The sequence below is a fragment of the Mizuhopecten yessoensis genome, unplaced genomic scaffold (assembly GCF_002113885.1).
Source record: "Mizuhopecten yessoensis strain PY_sf001 unplaced genomic scaffold, ASM211388v2 scaffold1313, whole genome shotgun sequence".
Lineage (NCBI taxonomy): Eukaryota > Metazoa > Mollusca > Bivalvia > Pectinida > Pectinidae > Mizuhopecten > Mizuhopecten yessoensis.
Genome location: NW_018403984.1, coordinates 382,550 through 400,374, shown reverse-complemented (window position 1 = coordinate 400,374; position 17,825 = coordinate 382,550). Strand labels below are relative to the sequence as shown.

At 37.1% G+C, this 17,825-nt stretch overlaps 1 protein-coding gene across 12 annotated transcripts in view; it reads left to right on the top strand.

Moving 5' to 3' along the window:
• The window catches only part of LOC110459365 (dnaJ homolog subfamily B member 6-like), a 67,817-nt gene that overhangs the window by 16,629 nt on the left and 33,363 nt on the right, over positions 1-17,825 (top strand). For 6 of the 12 annotated variants that reach the window (XM_021511676.1, XM_021511659.1, XM_021511666.1 and 3 more), the window contains exon 2: positions 15,464-15,598. In XM_021511676.1, coding sequence (XP_021367351.1) covers positions 15,534-15,598 — 65 coding nt within the window. In that variant the 5' untranslated portion in view covers positions 15,464-15,533. Of the gene's footprint in view, positions 1-2,815; positions 2,840-5,396; positions 5,421-13,423; positions 13,505-14,024; positions 14,139-14,310; positions 14,410-14,775; positions 14,852-15,463; positions 15,599-17,825 lie in introns of those variants that run through there. The other 6 variants (XM_021511643.1, XM_021511651.1, XM_021511611.1 and 3 more) reach the window with 6 other exon arrangements.

Below are 17,825 nucleotides of genomic sequence, written 5' to 3'. Positions count from 1 at the left end.
TTAAAGTGTTACCCATGCCTGTCCATCCCTTGCTTGTTTGGACAGCTCGTTCCCATTCATTGTCATGACTAACTACCAATTATTTTTTCAGGTTTCCATTAAAGTTTATACAACGTATTTCTGGTTCTCAGGGTCAATGCCAAGGTCAGTGTTGCTATTGATAGGTCAACCACAAGGTCAAGAGGGCATTCATGTCTTAGAAATGTTTTCTAGTTTCAATCTAAATATTTACAAAATATGTAGATTGATGAGCTTTGGTTGAGTTAACGAAAAATGAATCTGAAATCTTTCCAAAACAAATCTGAAATCTTTCCAATTCCATCGTTTCATAAAGGTTGTATGTGATGGGAAGTAGTTAACGTTTGAGCCCCTGTATACATAAAGGATGTTACTTTTGTACAGGTGTATATATTTGCCCCCTTGAATTATATCATTAGTTAATGCCTTCCTCCCCCACACCTATCAATGATGGCTGCCAGCTGGAACTGAACAAGCCTGAATCGTGTCTGTTTAATGAGCTGTACCGTAAATCTAATAAATGTTCACCCAGAGTACGGTACTGGTGCTTATAGAAATTTGGGATTGACCTGATTAATATTCCAAAACCTTAAAAAATGCTTTTCAAATACAATTTTGTATGCACATACCTTTCTGCATGGTCGTGTGTCACAGGGACTTGTGCCCCTATGTATAAGCTATAACTACTGTATATATACTAAGTAGGTCCTTTTGTTCTCGTAGGCCTCACTTTTTTCGGGGCCTGTCTTGTACCCATTGTCATAATCACCTACGTATACAATTGACAAATTTTGTTTATGAGAATGTACCTCTTGGAAGGCAGAGTGCACCAGTCTTGTGTAATAATTAGTTCGGTCCTGTATACAGAGTTATTGCCCTTTGTTCACTTTTCGATGCAGAAGTTTGTCTAGAGATGGGGAGACTATAATAGATTGCTTTACTTTGTAACTCTGCATGCATCTCTTGTGTAGCCTTATGATACTATATGAAGCCCTGTCCTCGTATGACCCTAGCTATGCAAGGATGCGTACATTAAACAAAACAAAAAAGTTCCTATGCTATTGTATCAAGTTCTTGTTTTTCTGTTGTAGCACAATGTAAAATAATTATATAACCTCAAGGGTTCTTGTTCTTATAATTAAGCAATCATAAGGATTCCTATCAACATGTATAATATAGCATTTCAGATTCTTGTAGAAGCATAAATGAAGGTTCTAGGGTGTATGTTTGAGGTTCTTGCCCCAGCTTGTAATTTGGTTTCTCTGGGTACCATGTGAGGTTCTTGTGTTAATTGACCTGGTATTAAGTTTCTCTGTCATTGTGTGTTATCCTTGAGAAAGTGCAAGATCAAATTCCAGGGCAAGTGCTTGAGAATCTTGCACAAGTGTTTAGGGTTTCTGTGCGACCTGTATATTTAGTTCTTGTGCAGGCATATATACAAATGTACCTCAAGCATCATGTGGAGGAAATGTTAAAATTTCACACGATTTATCATTTGAAATTAAGTCATGAATGGGTAATTAATATACACGTAAATAAGATTTATAGTAGTAAACTTAAAATGAATTTTAATTTACTTTCTGAAAGTTTCATTGTAATTGACAATCTGTATTAACCCATCTCTCATTTAGATCTGTAACTCTGAGTATCTAGGTGTTTATGTTTGTGTATCACAGTAACGGTAAAATGCCTTACAGCCAATTCTAGCCAGGCATAACATCAAACAAATCTCTGTCATTTACTTCTATCGTACACAAATGTTTATAGCACAAAGGTCAAGAAGGCCGGCAGAAGTCCCTTTGTCCGTGTTAGGACCCTAATTGATAATGTATTAGGTATATGTAGACTATGTTGTGCATTTGTATATATGTATGTTGATGCATTTAATATGTTACATCAGTCGAAACGTTCCTCCCTCGTGCATCAGTACCAAAACATTCTACTCAATGGACTTTTAAATTGTTATGCTCCCACTCTCCTTGAAACATATACAAGTCATGTAATTAAGAATAGGTATTGGATGTTTGTGTTTTGTGTTGGTCCATCTGGATGTCTGTACATCTAAGTCTGTGTATAGCTTCATCACTATAGCTGTTGAGTCCAACACTCATTTAACTTCATATTTGGATACATGGTATATTTAGGAGTATACATACTACGTATTCAGTATTATAACAAATGTAGGTCACTGTGACCCTATCTGTTATCTGCTTTCCAGACTGGTTCAATTTTTCAATGTGTCCATTTCTTAAATACTACCAGACATGGATACATTGTTAGGAGTACTAGTATACTTCACCAATATATCAAATATATAACACTGTGACCAATATTTTTATGTTTCACTGACTTCAGACATGTAGCGTTTAGCCTTATTTCTTTGGATTTCTAAGCTTTTTTTGGGATAAAATTGCATTAAACATGTAATTATGAGAGTAAAATTTGAGACAGGTCATGTTGCAACTGACCATGTGAGTATATACAGCTGTATGGGTTGAGGGCGGGGCTTCTACACATTGTACAAACCCGCTAAACCACAATGTACACCAACTGTAGCTCAGTTGCAGTACATATATATGTGTACATGTTACTGAGCACGTGTCATCAACACAGAATTTATATAATTACTGTCTGTGTACAATATACAGTACTAATCTGTTGTATCACAGTACTTATACATAATTGTAAGTACGCACATGCATGCAAGTATGTTTTGTCGTGGTCATGGTTAGTGCACACAGCGACCTCAACCATTCGATGGCTCGTGCTCCTGATATGTATGGTTTGAGGTTACTGTAGCAAGTGTTACATGTGGTTACATGTAAGTATATTACACCAGTCTCTGATGCTAGTTAATGAACACCTGTGTCAAGTTTTCAAAGCCTTCATTATTTCCACAGCTTATCATTGTTTAAATTGCAATCCTAATTGTATCAATAGAAATGTTTGATTATTTTCCAACAAACTCTTTATCTCTGTTGTTTCAAAAACTTGTAATACCATTGTTATTTGTAAATTTTAAGTGTACCAGATGGATGACTTTATATTAAACATGTCAGTTAGCTAGATGTACAGAAAACAAAAAGTTTCGCAAGTTTTTTTTGGAAAGTTGGGCCAGGAGACTTGACTACTCCGACTAGACTAGTACTCCTTTAATTATGCATGAACAGTTGATTAGATTGCGGACTTAGGTATGATGCACTCTTTTACAAATTTAATTAACCTCGCATGTTAAAGTTAGACCATTGTCTGTCCTAATTTTTGCCTTAATTCATTTGATCTGCAGAGCCAAACTCATTCCTTTTGAGTAATATTAATAGAAAGAAATTTCACAATTGATATATGACAGATGTACAAAACAAGGAACCAAAATGAAAATAAAGCCTGAAGTTTAAAAATTGTTTAATTGTATCACCCCTCCTGGATTATGACGTCAGACTCAACTGACTGACACTACATATCCAAGAATGGTATTTCACCAGGGAACATCAAGGATAATATTTTTTTCAATTTAACTGTCACATTGTCAATATGTCTCCGGTACATATATATTATGTTAATACTGGTTCTTCTTCTATAATATGATCTTGTCCGGGCCGTAACTTTTAAACTGTTAGAGATATCTCGATGAAACTTCAAGTATACCTGCATCATCCATAGACAGTGCGCAGTGTAATGTCATTAGGTAATTGTGACCTTGACCTCAAGGTCAAATGTCAAATATGTGCAATTTTTTTCAGGACCATCTTGTCCTGGCTGTAATTTTTAAACCATTAAAGATATCTTGCTGAAACTTGCAGTATATCTTCATCACCTACAGATGATGTACAATTCAGTATCATTGGATCACTGTGGCCTTGACCTCAAGGTCAAAGGTAAAAGAAAGTATGATTGTTTCAAACATTTAAAGGCGTGTGCCAAGTTGATGCCAATGGTCCCTCACTATGTCTAATTTTGCTTAACATTAGTATGCAAGTATATGCAAGCATCTATTGGGAATATGGGTCAGTTTTGATGACTTCTGTAATGGTTCCAATTACAATTAGAACTTGTACATGTATGCATTTTATAATTAAGTAGTACAGTTCCTCTAATAATAAGATCAAATAAGTGCCAAGTTAAAGATATACAGATGCACTTGTAGTATATCTGCATCACCCACATATGATGTATAGTGCACTGTCATTAGGTCAATGTGACCTTGACCTCAAGCTAAGGTAATTTTTAAACAGTTTAAGGGGAGACATACGTTTTTGTTCACAAAAACAAATCTCTAGTTAATTTGTATCTTTATTATATACTGGTACAATAACAAGCTACCAATCTTTTCGAATCATCCTTTATACTAGAGCCTGATACCCACCTACAGACCGTGGGGTGGGGATTTGTGCCAGGCCCCAGTACTGCAGCACCCTAATACTTCTACAATCATGTCTGCATATCATGCATGTAGCTGGTAAAGCACTGGAAAACAAGTAAAACATTGATCATGTTTCGTAGTTGCGATTTACTGCATACCGGGGAAAATAGCTCGGTATACATTAATGTGGTCTATCCAGTCAGTGTCAGCTGGCTGAGGTAATCAGTTGTAAGGATCACAGGGTTCACTACATCAACAGACCCACATATGTATCTGAAAGAGCAGTGATATGTATAGATATTTACCCTTAGACCTTTAAGGCTTTAAATCCTTTGTATAATGAATACAGGTGGTTCTTTTTACGGTATACTTTAACTTTCTAGTGATCGCCAACATCTATATATAGAGAATTACATAGTTGCACATACATTTCATTTGGTTTCTCAACATGACTGGTTTTGGCCAGGGGTTTGTTCCTTTATATACAGATCTAAATAAGAGATTCAAGTTGGAGTCTGTGATTCTTTGATTAGTGCTGGTATATATACATAAAGCTGAATCCGACTATAATTACATACATATGTATTTGGACTTGCAAAAATTAAGAAGAAACTTCATATAACTCAAAACTTTTAATGACAAAATGGCACCTAAAAAACTTGGTGCTGTTTATTTTACAATTCATTTATAAATTTATTTATGGTCCCATTCCTTTACCATTACTATTTACTGACCTTGAAAAAAGTGTTTGATTATTTATTTTCTGTTGGTTTAAGAATTTTGGAAAGTTCTTCGATTATTTTATTTTTTCCAAATTAATTATTTATCATCCAGAGTGATCGTTAGGTTATATACGGTTATCTTCTAATCCTGTATCGTGCACTGTATACTGTACATGTGTAGTGTATTGGTGTCCTATACCTCATAGCTACGGTAAAGACAATTTGGGGCTATACATGTATACCTGTTCAGAAATGTTAGCATACCTGTGATGCGAATATCTACAGGCGCATGGAAGACTTTTATTTTTTGGCCTAAGTATGTAAGTATGTAAAGCTGTATGGATATTTCTGATAAAAACTGAACGATTACATATGATTAGATTATGATTTTATCGAGGATTTAATAGTTTTAGTTATTTCCCTCAGGCTATTTATAAACTGGACGCGGAGAGATCTATCGAAATACTTACGTAGATAACATACCATATACTCACAGCATTAGCATGTCTTCAAAGGGACGACTGGAGGAGAAACATACCTATGTGGTATATATGATACATGCTAGCTATAAAGTTATGCTCCTAGCAGTAGGTCTATAATCCAGCTTGTAATATTGTGATTACCGTATTAGTACATTTACGCAATACACCCGAATTGTCTCAAACTGCATTCCTAGTTGCATGTTTGAAATGGGTAAGGATTATATAGTATTTGGACATTTCCCCTGAGAAGTACTTTCTAACCTGCCTTAATAAAAACCTGTCTATAGTGGCCAATAGTTTGTAATTTTTTGATTTTAACCAAATTTACACTAATTTGATGTTCAAAATTTCCTTTAGAAGGATTGTTTCCATGTGTTTTGCCAACATGTCCCCCTAGTTTCAAGTCAGTGTCACTATAACTAGGTCAGTCTCCATAGCAACAGGTCAATCTCCATAGCTTCAGGTCAGCCTCCCTAGCACCAGGTTAGTCTCCCTAGCATCAGGTCAGTCTCTCTATAGCTAGCATCAGGTCAATCTCCCTAGCATCTGGTCAGCCTCCCTAGCATCAGGTCAATCTCCCTAGCATCAGGTCAGTCCACCTAGCATCAGGTCAGTCCACCTAGCATCAGGTCAGTCCCCCTAGCATCAGGTCGGTCTCCCTAGCATCAGGTCAGTCTCCCTTATTATCAGGTCAGTCCCCCTAGCATCAGGTCAATCTCTCTAGCATCAGGTCAGCCTCTCGAGCACCAGGTTTGTCTCCCTAGCATCAGGTCAGTCTCCCTAGCATCAGGTCAGTCTCCCTAGCATCAGGTCAATCCCCCTAGCATCAGGCCAGTCCCCCTAGCATCAGGTTGGTCCCCCTAGCATCAGGGCAGTCCCCCTAGCATAAGGGCAGGCTCCCTTATTATCAGCTCAGTCTCCCTAGCATCAGGTCAGTCCCCCTAGCATCAGGTCAGTCCCCCTAGCATAAGGTCAGTCTCCCTTATTATCAGCTCAGTCTCCCTAGCATCAGGTCAGTCTCCCTAGCATCAGGTCAGTCCCCCTAGCATCAGGTCAGCCTCTCGAGCACCAGGTTTGTCTCCCTAGCATCAGGTCAATCCCCCTAGCATCAGGTCAGTCCCCCTAGCATCAGGTCAGTCCCCTTAGCATCAGGTCAATCCCTCTAGCATCAGGTCAGCCTCTCGAGCACCAGGTTTGTCTCCCTAGCATCAGGTCAATCCCTCTAGCATCAGGTCAGCCTCTCGAGCGCCAGGTTTGTCTCCCTAGCATCAGGTCAGTCCCCCAAGCATCAGGTCAGTCCCCCTAGCCTCATGTCAGCCTCCCTAGCATCAGGTCAGTCTCCCAAGCATCACGTCAGTCCCCCTAGCATCAGGCCAATCCCCCTAGCATCAGGTCAGTCTCCCTTATTATCAGGTCGGTCTCCCTAGCATCAGGTCAATCTCCCTAGCATCAGGTCAGTCTCCCTAGCATCAGGTCGGTCCCCCTAGACTCAGGTCAGTCTCCCTAGCATCAGGTCAATCTCCCTAACATCAGGTTGGTCCCCCTAGCATCAGGTCGGTCTCCCTTATTATCAGGTTAATTTCCTAGCTCTAGGTAATCGTATTTAGAACTATGCATTAACATTGTTGCTAGTGTAAATATAGATGTATATATAGTGATGTAACATCACAACTATAAAATAGTAACAGGCCGTCTCATACTATACCAAGCTATTAAGGCTGAGTATAGATGTACGCATGGGAGATGTTATGAAGACTCAGCTGGAATGACAGGTGATACTAATTGATCCTTATAGTATTAACAAGTACTTGTCTGGATCATTTATCTCCAGCTGTAAGTAGATGTCTCACCTGGAGATTAAATGAGGCCGCTACAAACATGTCAGTGTGGACAGGTACACAGTGCCTAGGAACTCCATACTTGGTAACATAAAGAATGTGTACACCAAGTACACCCACACCTGTAAGGTATAAATGTACAATAAAATGTAGCTGCTCTATTGACCCACATGTTGTTACCTGTTAGACAGAGATGTTTGGTAGGATTACCTGCTGCACTTAAAGGAAGTGATACATGGTTAAAAATCCTAACGATTAATTAATTTTCTGTGCCCTAAATATAAGATAAAAAAAGGTGAAAAATTGAAATAGTGCATTGGAGAAGATGATATAGTATGAAGCATCAACCAGGTAATGTAGTGCTCCAGATATTGATTAAATTGGCTGTTAGAACAATTCTTGTTACCTAATTTTTGACTGTATGAAAAGTATAACTAGCTATAGCTGTAAATAGACTGTTTATAACCATCTTCTTACTATGGATGTTTGGGATCAATTACCAGTGGTATACTTATGGATGTTTGTAATCATTTACCAGTGGTATTATTATGGATGTTTGGGATCATTTACCAGTGGTAAAACTATGGATGTTTGGGATCATTTACCAGTGGTATACTTATGGATGTTTGGGATCATTTACCAGTGGTAAAACTATGGATGTTTGGGATCAATTACCAGTGGTATACTTATGTATGTTTGTAATCATTTACCAGTGGTTTAATTATGTATGTTTGTAATCATTTACCAGTGGTATAATTATGGATGGTTGTGATCATTTACCAGTGGTATAACTATGGATGTATGTGATCATGCATTTACCAGTGGTATAATTATAGATGTTTGTGATCATTTACCAGTGGTATAACTGTGGATGGTTGTGATCAATTACCAGTGGTATAACCGGAGTGTTGTGATCATTTACCAGTGGTTTGATTATGTATGTTTGTGATCATTTACCAGTGGTATAACTGGAGTGTTGTGATCATTTACCAGTGGTATAACTATGGATGTTTGTGATCATTTACCAGTGGTATAACTATTGATGTTTGTGATCATTTACCAGTGGTATAACTGGAGTGTTGTGATCATTTACCAGTGGTATAACTATGGATGTTTGTGATCATTTACCAGTCGTATTACTGTGGATGTTTGTGATCATTTACCAGTCGTATAACTGTGGATGTTTGTGATCATTTTCCAGTGGTATAACTGTGGATGTTTGTGATCATTTACCAGTGGTATAACTGTGGATGTATGTGATCATTTACCAGTGGTATAACTGTGGAGTGTGTGATAAATTATCAGTTGTTAGACTAGAGAGTTCTTTGATCATTTCTCCAGATGTCATCATTGATCACCAGATCTGAATTCTTGTGAGATAGAATTCGAAGAAAAAGAGAGATTATGGTTTAATAAGTTGAAAATATCAATTGTTTTCTTTTAAAGATAATTGAAAATTGTCATGGAACAGTGCTAGACTAGCACAGTTTTAGCTCTCATAAGAATTAATGTATCTAAAAAAATAATTCAAAACAAAATGTATCTATATATATAGAGTCATTAACAAGGACAGGAAGTCATATAGATGCTACTTTTACTACTTGTTGACAAGCAGCTGACTCCTTACCGTGTGATTATAACCACATACTAAATTAATGACCACATCCTAATGATGAAGCATATATACATGTTCCTGGTATGGCAAGTCCAAAGCACACGATCAAATCTATGACTATAGAAAATCTTAAATGACTAAGACATAAGTTTACATTGATGTACTACATTTATTTTGGGGATTACGTGACATTTTCACATTCTTTAAAGCGCATTGGTGACTCAGTAATAACAGCAATAGCCAACTTATCCCGTAACTTTGTTTGATTTTCATTTCGCAAATAACACAAATATAACATTGCATTAGATTTAGATATACTGTTTAGATGATATAGGGGTAGTTGTACATTTACCATATAGATGATGTAGGGGCAGTTGTACATTTCCCATATAGATGATGTAGGGGCAGTTGTACATGTACCAAATAGATGATGTCGGGGCAGTTGTACATTTACCATATAGATGCTGAAGGGGCAGTTGTACATTTACCATATAGATGCTGAAGGGGCAGTTGTACATTTACCATATAGATGATGAAGGGGCAGTTGTACATTTACCATATAGATGCTGAAGGGGCAGTTGTACATTTACCATATAGATGATGTAGGGACAGTTGTACATTTACCATATATAGATGATGGAGGGGCAGTTGTACATTTACCATATAGATGCTGAAGGGGCAGTTGTACATTTACCATATAGATGCTGAAGGGGCAGTTGTACATTTACCATATAGATGATGTAGGGACAGTTGTACATTTACCATATATAGATGATGGAGGGGCAGTTGTACATTTGCCATATAGATGATGAAGGGGCAGTTGTACATTTTCCATATAGATGATGTAGGGGCAGTTGTACATGTACCAAATAGATGATGTCGGGGCAGTTGTACATTTACCATATAGATGCTGAAGGGGCAGTTGTACATTTACCATATAGATGATGAAGGGACAGTTGTACATTTACCATATAGATGATGGAGGGGCAGTTGTACATTTGCCATATAGATGATGAAGGGGCAGTTGTACATTTACCATATAGATGATGTAGGGGCAGTTGTACATTTTCCATATAGATGATGTAGGGGCAGTTGTACATGTACCAAATAGATGATGTCGGGGCAGTTGTACATTTACCATATAGATGCTGAAGGGGCAGTTGTACATTTACCATATAGATGCTGAAGGGGCAGTTGTACATTTACCATATAGATGCTGAAGGGGCAGTTGTACATTTACCATATAGATGATGGAGGGGCGGTTGTACATTTACCATATAGATGATGAAGGGGCAGCTGTACATTTACCATATAGATGATGGAGGGGCGGTTGTACATTTACCATATAGATGATGTAGGGACAGTTGTACATTTACCATATATAGATGATGGAGGGGCAGTTGTACATATACCATATAGATGATGAAGGGGCAGTTGTACATTTTCCATATAGATGATGTAGGGGCAGTTGTACCTTTACCATATATAGATGATGTAGGGGCAGTTGTACATGTACCAAATAGATGATGTCGGGGCAGTTGTACATTTACCATATATAGATGAGGTAGGGGCAGTTGTACATTTACCATATATAGATGAGGTAGGGGCAGTTGTACATTTACCATATATAGATGACGTAGGGGCAGTTGTACATTTACCATATAGATGATGTAGGGACAGTTGTACATTTACCATATATAGATGATGAAGGGGCAGTTGTACGTTTACCATATATAGATTATGTAGGCCTAGGGGCAGTTGTACATTTACCATATATACATGATGTAGGGGCAGTTGTACATTTATCATATATAGATGATGAAGGGGCAGTTGTACGTTTACCATATATAGATTATGTAGGTCTAGGGGCAGTTGTACATTTACCATATAGATGCTGAAGGGGCAGTTGTACATTTACCATATAGATGATGGAGGGGCGGTTGTACATTTACCATATAGATGATGTAGGGACAGTTGTACATTTACCATATATAGATGATGTAGGGGCAGTTGTACATTTACCATATAGATGATGTAGGGGCAGTTGTATAATATATTGTCTCTGTTGTATGGTCTAGCTTTGTCCAGACCTGGTCATTTTTGAAGATGGACGGGGCAGTGTTAAGTGTAATACTTGTACATATTGCCCCACTCATGCCTGTAGTCACGGAGAGCTCCCTCACTGTACATACCTACATGTAATTGTGTTTCCGTGTTTTTGTTTGCCTGCATAGCTAGATAAGCTATCTTCAGGTACATTTTGTAGATATAATTACATACACAAGTGTAAGGTGATGTACGCCAGAGACGGGGGAGGCAAATTCTTCAGAATGTACTAAAAATAGTCTGCTGCTGAAGCTGATTCATCAGCTCCTCATCTCCCCCCTCCCCCTCCTCCTTTGTTGATGTTGTTTCTGTATATAAAGGAAAAACAAGCGTCACAGGACTCTTAAAGGAAGGCTTTTTTTAAACATTTGTGGAGTTGCCAATATGCATGTAATTGATATTTCAAAGTATATATATATATATAGAGTAAAAAAAAAAAAAAATTCAGATCGTCCGCTAGGCCTTTCTGCCTTCTAGGGCTTCTTCAATCCGCCTGAAGAAGCCCTAGAAGGCAGAAAGGCCTAGCGGACGATCTGAAAAAATTATGTTTTTATTCTATATTTTTCTTCGCAAGGACTTATTTATTTATTATCTACTATATATATATATATACTCATGACCGGATACTGTATACCAGGAAGTTGTCATTGCAGTTTGCTTTTAGCCCTGCATAATGAGGGCAAATTTATCATTACAGCGAACATTAATAAACAACATTGTAGATATATATGTACATAGAAATTAAGTATGATGGATGAAATCTTTTCTGGGAGAAAATTGAATTCATGGGCGAAAGTTTGACTGGGCATAAATGTCCCAGTATACAGTAGTTTGGTAACATTGATGATGTGACGGGAATAAAAAAAAGGCTTTTGAAAATATTTTATGTAACTGCACAGTAGCATGGTGGTCTAGTGTACTACTTAGTAGTCTTTTGGTTTGTTTGTGTTTTACGTCCAGCTATGGTCATTTAATATAAGGACGTGTCAGGTTTGGATGGAGAAAGAAAGCCGTAGTTCCCGGAGAAAAACCACCAACCTACGGCAAGTACCTGGTGACTGCCCCATGTAGGTCTCGAACCAGCAACCTAGTGGTGGAGGGTTAGTGGTAGCGGAATGTCAGACCCCTAAACTGCTTGGCCACCGCAGCCCCCAATCAGACACCACAACCGCTTGGCCACCGCAGCCCAAATTCATTTAGATTTAACAAACTCTGAAATGACAAAATGACGAAAAACATGTAAATACTTCTGTGAACAATGAATTTCAAAGGTGAATGTATTCTTACATCTTTGGAGTGATGACGTTAGTTCTAAGGTATTTACTAGTCTAACCATGAAAAGAATTTGCAATAAAACGCTTTGGCTTTGCCAAAGTGTACGAAATGGTGCATATATTTACCACCCCCGAGTCTGGCGTCATGAACTTACGAGTCGCGGTAGTGGTTGTAAATATTTGTAAAGGTAATGCGAGGGAAGATTGGCCAGAACATGACAGGTACATTCTGCTATTTTTGCTGACATTATTATACTTGCCTACTTATGAAAACATATATAGGCACATGTACCTACAAAAGGATGCTAGGGATTGGTTGTGTAAAAGTAAAAGTTCTGAAGTAGTTGTTTTGAAATATTTGAGAAAAGGATGTAAGAAATTCTGTACCTTTAGCACCGGATGAAGGGATTTACTACTAATAGCTATAGGCTCCAGTGTCCATTTGAATTACTGATGGGAAAATTTGCTCTGAATTAAGTGAAACTGCATGTAAAAATGCAATTACCGGTAAACACACGAAATAAAAATAGATTGAAGACTTTTTTAACCACTTGATTTTAATCTCTCAGTATTTAATTTGATTTTTTTTTGGTGTAAATTTTAACAGAATATTGAAGAATGAATGGGTCTGATCACTTAACACTACATGTACATGTATGTATGTATGTGTGGGTGAGAACTTGTGCTGTATCCTACCTTTTATTTCTTGCCCACGATATAAATTAAACTCTATCAAAAACTTCATTCCAGCTGAGCTGAAATTAAGCGAAAAAAGAACATTTTAGATAAAATCCTGTGGTGAAAAGACCCCATAAACAACTATAAAAAGGCATGGATCATCATCAATTTCTGGAGGTTTTATTCAAACCAGGTGTAAATTAGAAATAGCAGACCTGTTATTACAGATCTATCCTGACCGACATATTCAGGGTTCAATATTGGCTGTATGTTATTTGTGCTTTAGATCTATTATTAGCATTTCTAGAAGGTTCAGGTATACATATATAACTAGCGATAAAGTAAACAAGCTACAGGTACAGTATATATTGATTGTGTTATATGGTGGAACAAACCCAACCGACACATCTGGTAAGTTCTAGCTCTGTGTAGTCTTCACAAAAAATCACAACATTTATTCACTTTTCAGGCAAAAAGCATTTTTACTGTGGTAAATATGTTTTGAAAGGAGTTACTGATAGTTTCCTTTCCAAAAATCTTTATTTCATGCAAGATAACAATTCATTTTATTTTGCTGATCCCCCAAATCCTCCTGAGAGGAATATAATTACATTTGTGCTAGGGCTAAAGGGAGATATATAAAAAATTAAAAGATGAAAAAAAATAATGTTTCAATAATGAAAATCAAAACAAATTAAAGTTTGCAAAATTTCCTATACTTTGAATGGAATTTGTCTTATTGCAAACTCTAGTTGTTGACAGATTTCAGGATTTTTTTTAAAGCCATTATGTGCCTTTACTGATCATGTAATGATACTAATGTTGCTCAGGATCAGATATGCTCTATACCCTCTTTAAACTTTTCTAGATAACTATCTGTTTCATTGTGGATAAAAATAGAATTCCCGGAAAACCTTATTCTGCACATATATAATCTGTGACGAAGGGTAGGCCATATTGGACCTTATAGCGGTGCTGTAGGTTGTTCAATATTGCATTTTGTTGGACAACATATTTGTCATCAAGCATTATACACAGACTTTGGGTAAGACATGCAAACTGTTTCTGTAAATGGATCCTAAGTGATATGTATTATCATGTACATGTAGTAAACATCAGCTGAACAGCAGGGCAGTATATATATATTGGTAGAAGTGACATAAAGTGTATACATAAAATTTTCTAGGTGACATCTGCAGGGATCAGGCTAAATAGGAAGTAAATTGTATGTGATGGGCTAATTGTTGTTCAAGTAAAAAGATTCATACTGAATGACCTGGGAGATAATTAAACTGAAGAAAACTGATCAAATTGAGGTAATATAACAATAAATTATATTCTTTGTCTAAATCTTACTGTTCTGTATGTATATTATGCACTTCAATTTTGAGTTAGTTACATGTTTAAACGTCTGTATGTGTGTGAAGTCATATTGTCATGTTGCCTCTGGCAATTTGAAAATGATATTGTGGGTATTTACCAGAGAAACAGTCAGTTTGTTGTGTTTAGTTATATAGTGATGTAATTGCCCTGTATGATTTAATGTTAACAGATCTTTGTCATCTACAGGATTTCCTGTGACTCCCAGAACATTCTGATTCTATTACAAGCTATATAACTACAGGTGTACAACTATACTGGGGATCCACAAATACATACACGTCTTGTTTATGTTGTGTAATACCGGGATTCTACTGTGCTACTGTTACATCATAGGTTTTCTAAAACTTCGAGATTTCACTTTAATCTTGTGTAAAAGTAAGTGTGTAAAAAGTTATCTGTTTTGTTACGTCGAAACCTGTCTAACATGAAATCCTGTGGATTGGATAGATAAGACAAAGAGGCAGAAAACACATGTATATACATGTAGGGTTAATATTGAGTAGATTTTATAAGAAATCAGATTTTTTCAATATTGAGAATTTTTTATAAGACAATATTAATACCTATGTTCTGGTATATAAATAAGTATGGGAGTAGGTGTTTTGCTAATGTTACCTTAAGGCAATTTTTTAACAGAACTATAGATGATATATTCAACAGAAAACCTGATGATGTTTTTGTTAATGACTTCACCTGGAAGTAACAGGTGATTGTCAGTTATCGTGACCTTTCAAATGTAATGTTGTGTACATGTTGAGATGGCACATTGCGATCACATTTATATTATCACTCAGACTGGTGAAGTTATATCACAATTTTTTCTATGTTTAACCCTTTCACCCCTAGGTAACTTTGGTAGACTCTACCATACATTGATCTGGATGAGTCCATTTTGGTCTACAGTGGTGAAAGGGTTAATGTGTAAGTGGAATATAAAAAAGTGGAGTTAAGTGTAAAGTAATGATAAATATGTTTGTTTACTTTCAGGTGTTGACATCCTCTGCTAACGAGTCGGACAGTGCTGGAGTCGGGGGAGAGTCGCACCCCATAATACATCATGGTCAGCTACTACAAGGTGCTTGGGGTACCGGAGGAGGCGTCAGTGGCAGAGTTAAAAAAGGCGTAAGTTTCCTATTGTTGTGCTATTTTTCCAGCTTCAGCATCTTCACGCTTTAATTTTCCCGGTATATTCAATCTCTTTGTCGTTGTTTACACACTGCAGTATCAGTGGTCAACGATGCATCAGTGTAAATTCTACTACTTCGGCTAACGTTAGCCGGGGGGCTTATTGTTTTCAAAATATTTTAGCTATATCCTATATCCTATGATGTTGCTTACATTATTTTTAGCTAAGGCGTTAGCCGCCAGCTATTGGTATTACTTTAGTTAATGAGCTCAGATATTCATAAATGTCGATTTCACACAGACGGCCTCTAGCGGTAGTCACTGGTACTAAATTGAATCATATACCGGACCTACTGTCTTTATTATGCGTAACTTTGGACTCAAATGCACTTGAATGGCTTGTAAATATCATTACTTTTCTTTATAGAACATATGATCTTATCACAACGTCGTATTCTTATTGAAAATGCACCCTGTTTATCTCAATCGGGAACTGCTACTTGAATGTAGGTCATGCATGCTACACGCAACTTCCGGTAAAAATACTTCAGTTAATGAGCTCAGATATTCATAAACGAGACATAACGTCACCTTCTAGTAATACTAAACAAACTGCAAATAAAATCCATTACCACGGACTCAAGTTCACTCAAACGTCATTGGATATAATCTTATTCTTAGTTAGAACTAAGTATCCTTCTAAAACTTCGTATTTACTCTTGGAACTGTCGCTGGATTAACCCTTTACACGGAAATATTGTCCTGTGATTGGCTAAAATTGGTGACATTTACGTCCCTGTTTACAATTATATATTGCGTGGTCAGAGCTATGAAGCGGTCCTGTTCCAACTAACTGAGGATAATCAAAAGTGCTAATCAGTAATAATATATCTGATTCACGCTTCATATGATTATAATGTTATCAAAATATTGCATATTCGTTCATCGTTAAAATAACAAATCCTTACTAAAAACTCTAAAAAAAGAAACGACGGCCATGTTAGATCACGCGTGATGTTATCCGTTTCCTTATATGGCCTTCACGGCCAAATATAGTATTACTACTGATGCGGTCATGTTTACTACAATTTCCATATTTGGTCATGACACCCATATTTAGACGTCTGACCTATATCGGAAAGATTGAGGAAGTTTCCAACATGGCAGTCAATTAGGATTTCGCTTGCACTTGTTACGTAAACTTGATAATTTAACGAAATATAAGGCGGAGTATAACTTACAATTATGTAGGAGATCAACATAAAAAGTTCATATTACAAACCTATTAATGGATACGGATCCTGTCAATTAATTCTAAAATCGCCTCCGTGTGATTCACACCAGGCTTGCCTAACTAAAATGGGATCAACCGGCCGGGGCAGATGAGACCGGGAATCATGTTAGAACTAGCCACTGTCCTTCTCTAGTTCCATATTGGTATTCTAACCTGAAGGCTTTTTTTACCTTCGCAGTATTATCATTTTGTTCTATTTTCATCATAAGATATGCTATTGCATTTTTATATCGCCTTCTCGCTAATTACAGCTCAGCCAGAAACGAAAATATGCTCCGATAGGCCTACATTTTATATGTCTGTTGGTGTGATTTGTGTTTTTCGTTTATTGAAGTATTACCATATAACAGGACTCTTTTATTTCAATATACACAAAAACAACAACACCTTCGGAATGATTTCAGACATATACTGCGGGAAAACACGAGTGATCTCCCTTACATTTAGACATGCGCACATTTTACTTTCGTTTTGTGTAGGCCTAGACATCATTCGCAACGCGAAGCGGAAAAGACGAAAATGCAGGCGAGTGTTGACTTAATGTTAGGCATGTTGTTTAAGCAGCATTGACAATGAACAATATACATACACTTCTGCAACGTTTACCTACTACTGATTCATAAATAAGGCTATGTATCCCGATTTCGGTGACTTGTGGCCAAGCATGCGGCCGAAGCCGCAGAGAATGGCGCATGTTGTCAGCGGCGATGACAAAAAGGAAGGTGCTTCTACGGTATGTATAGCAGTTATTATGCAAAAACAAACATAATAAACGGACGTTTTACTCTAGTGAATTACAGCGTCACGAGGAACGTCTTTCTCCAGACGTGTTGCAAAATTTTCGAACTGCTTAGTTGCAAACTGATTTCACTTAAGCGTTGTTTGTGAGGATATTTGGCCTTACATTTCTTCTCATTCAGTTAAAAAAAA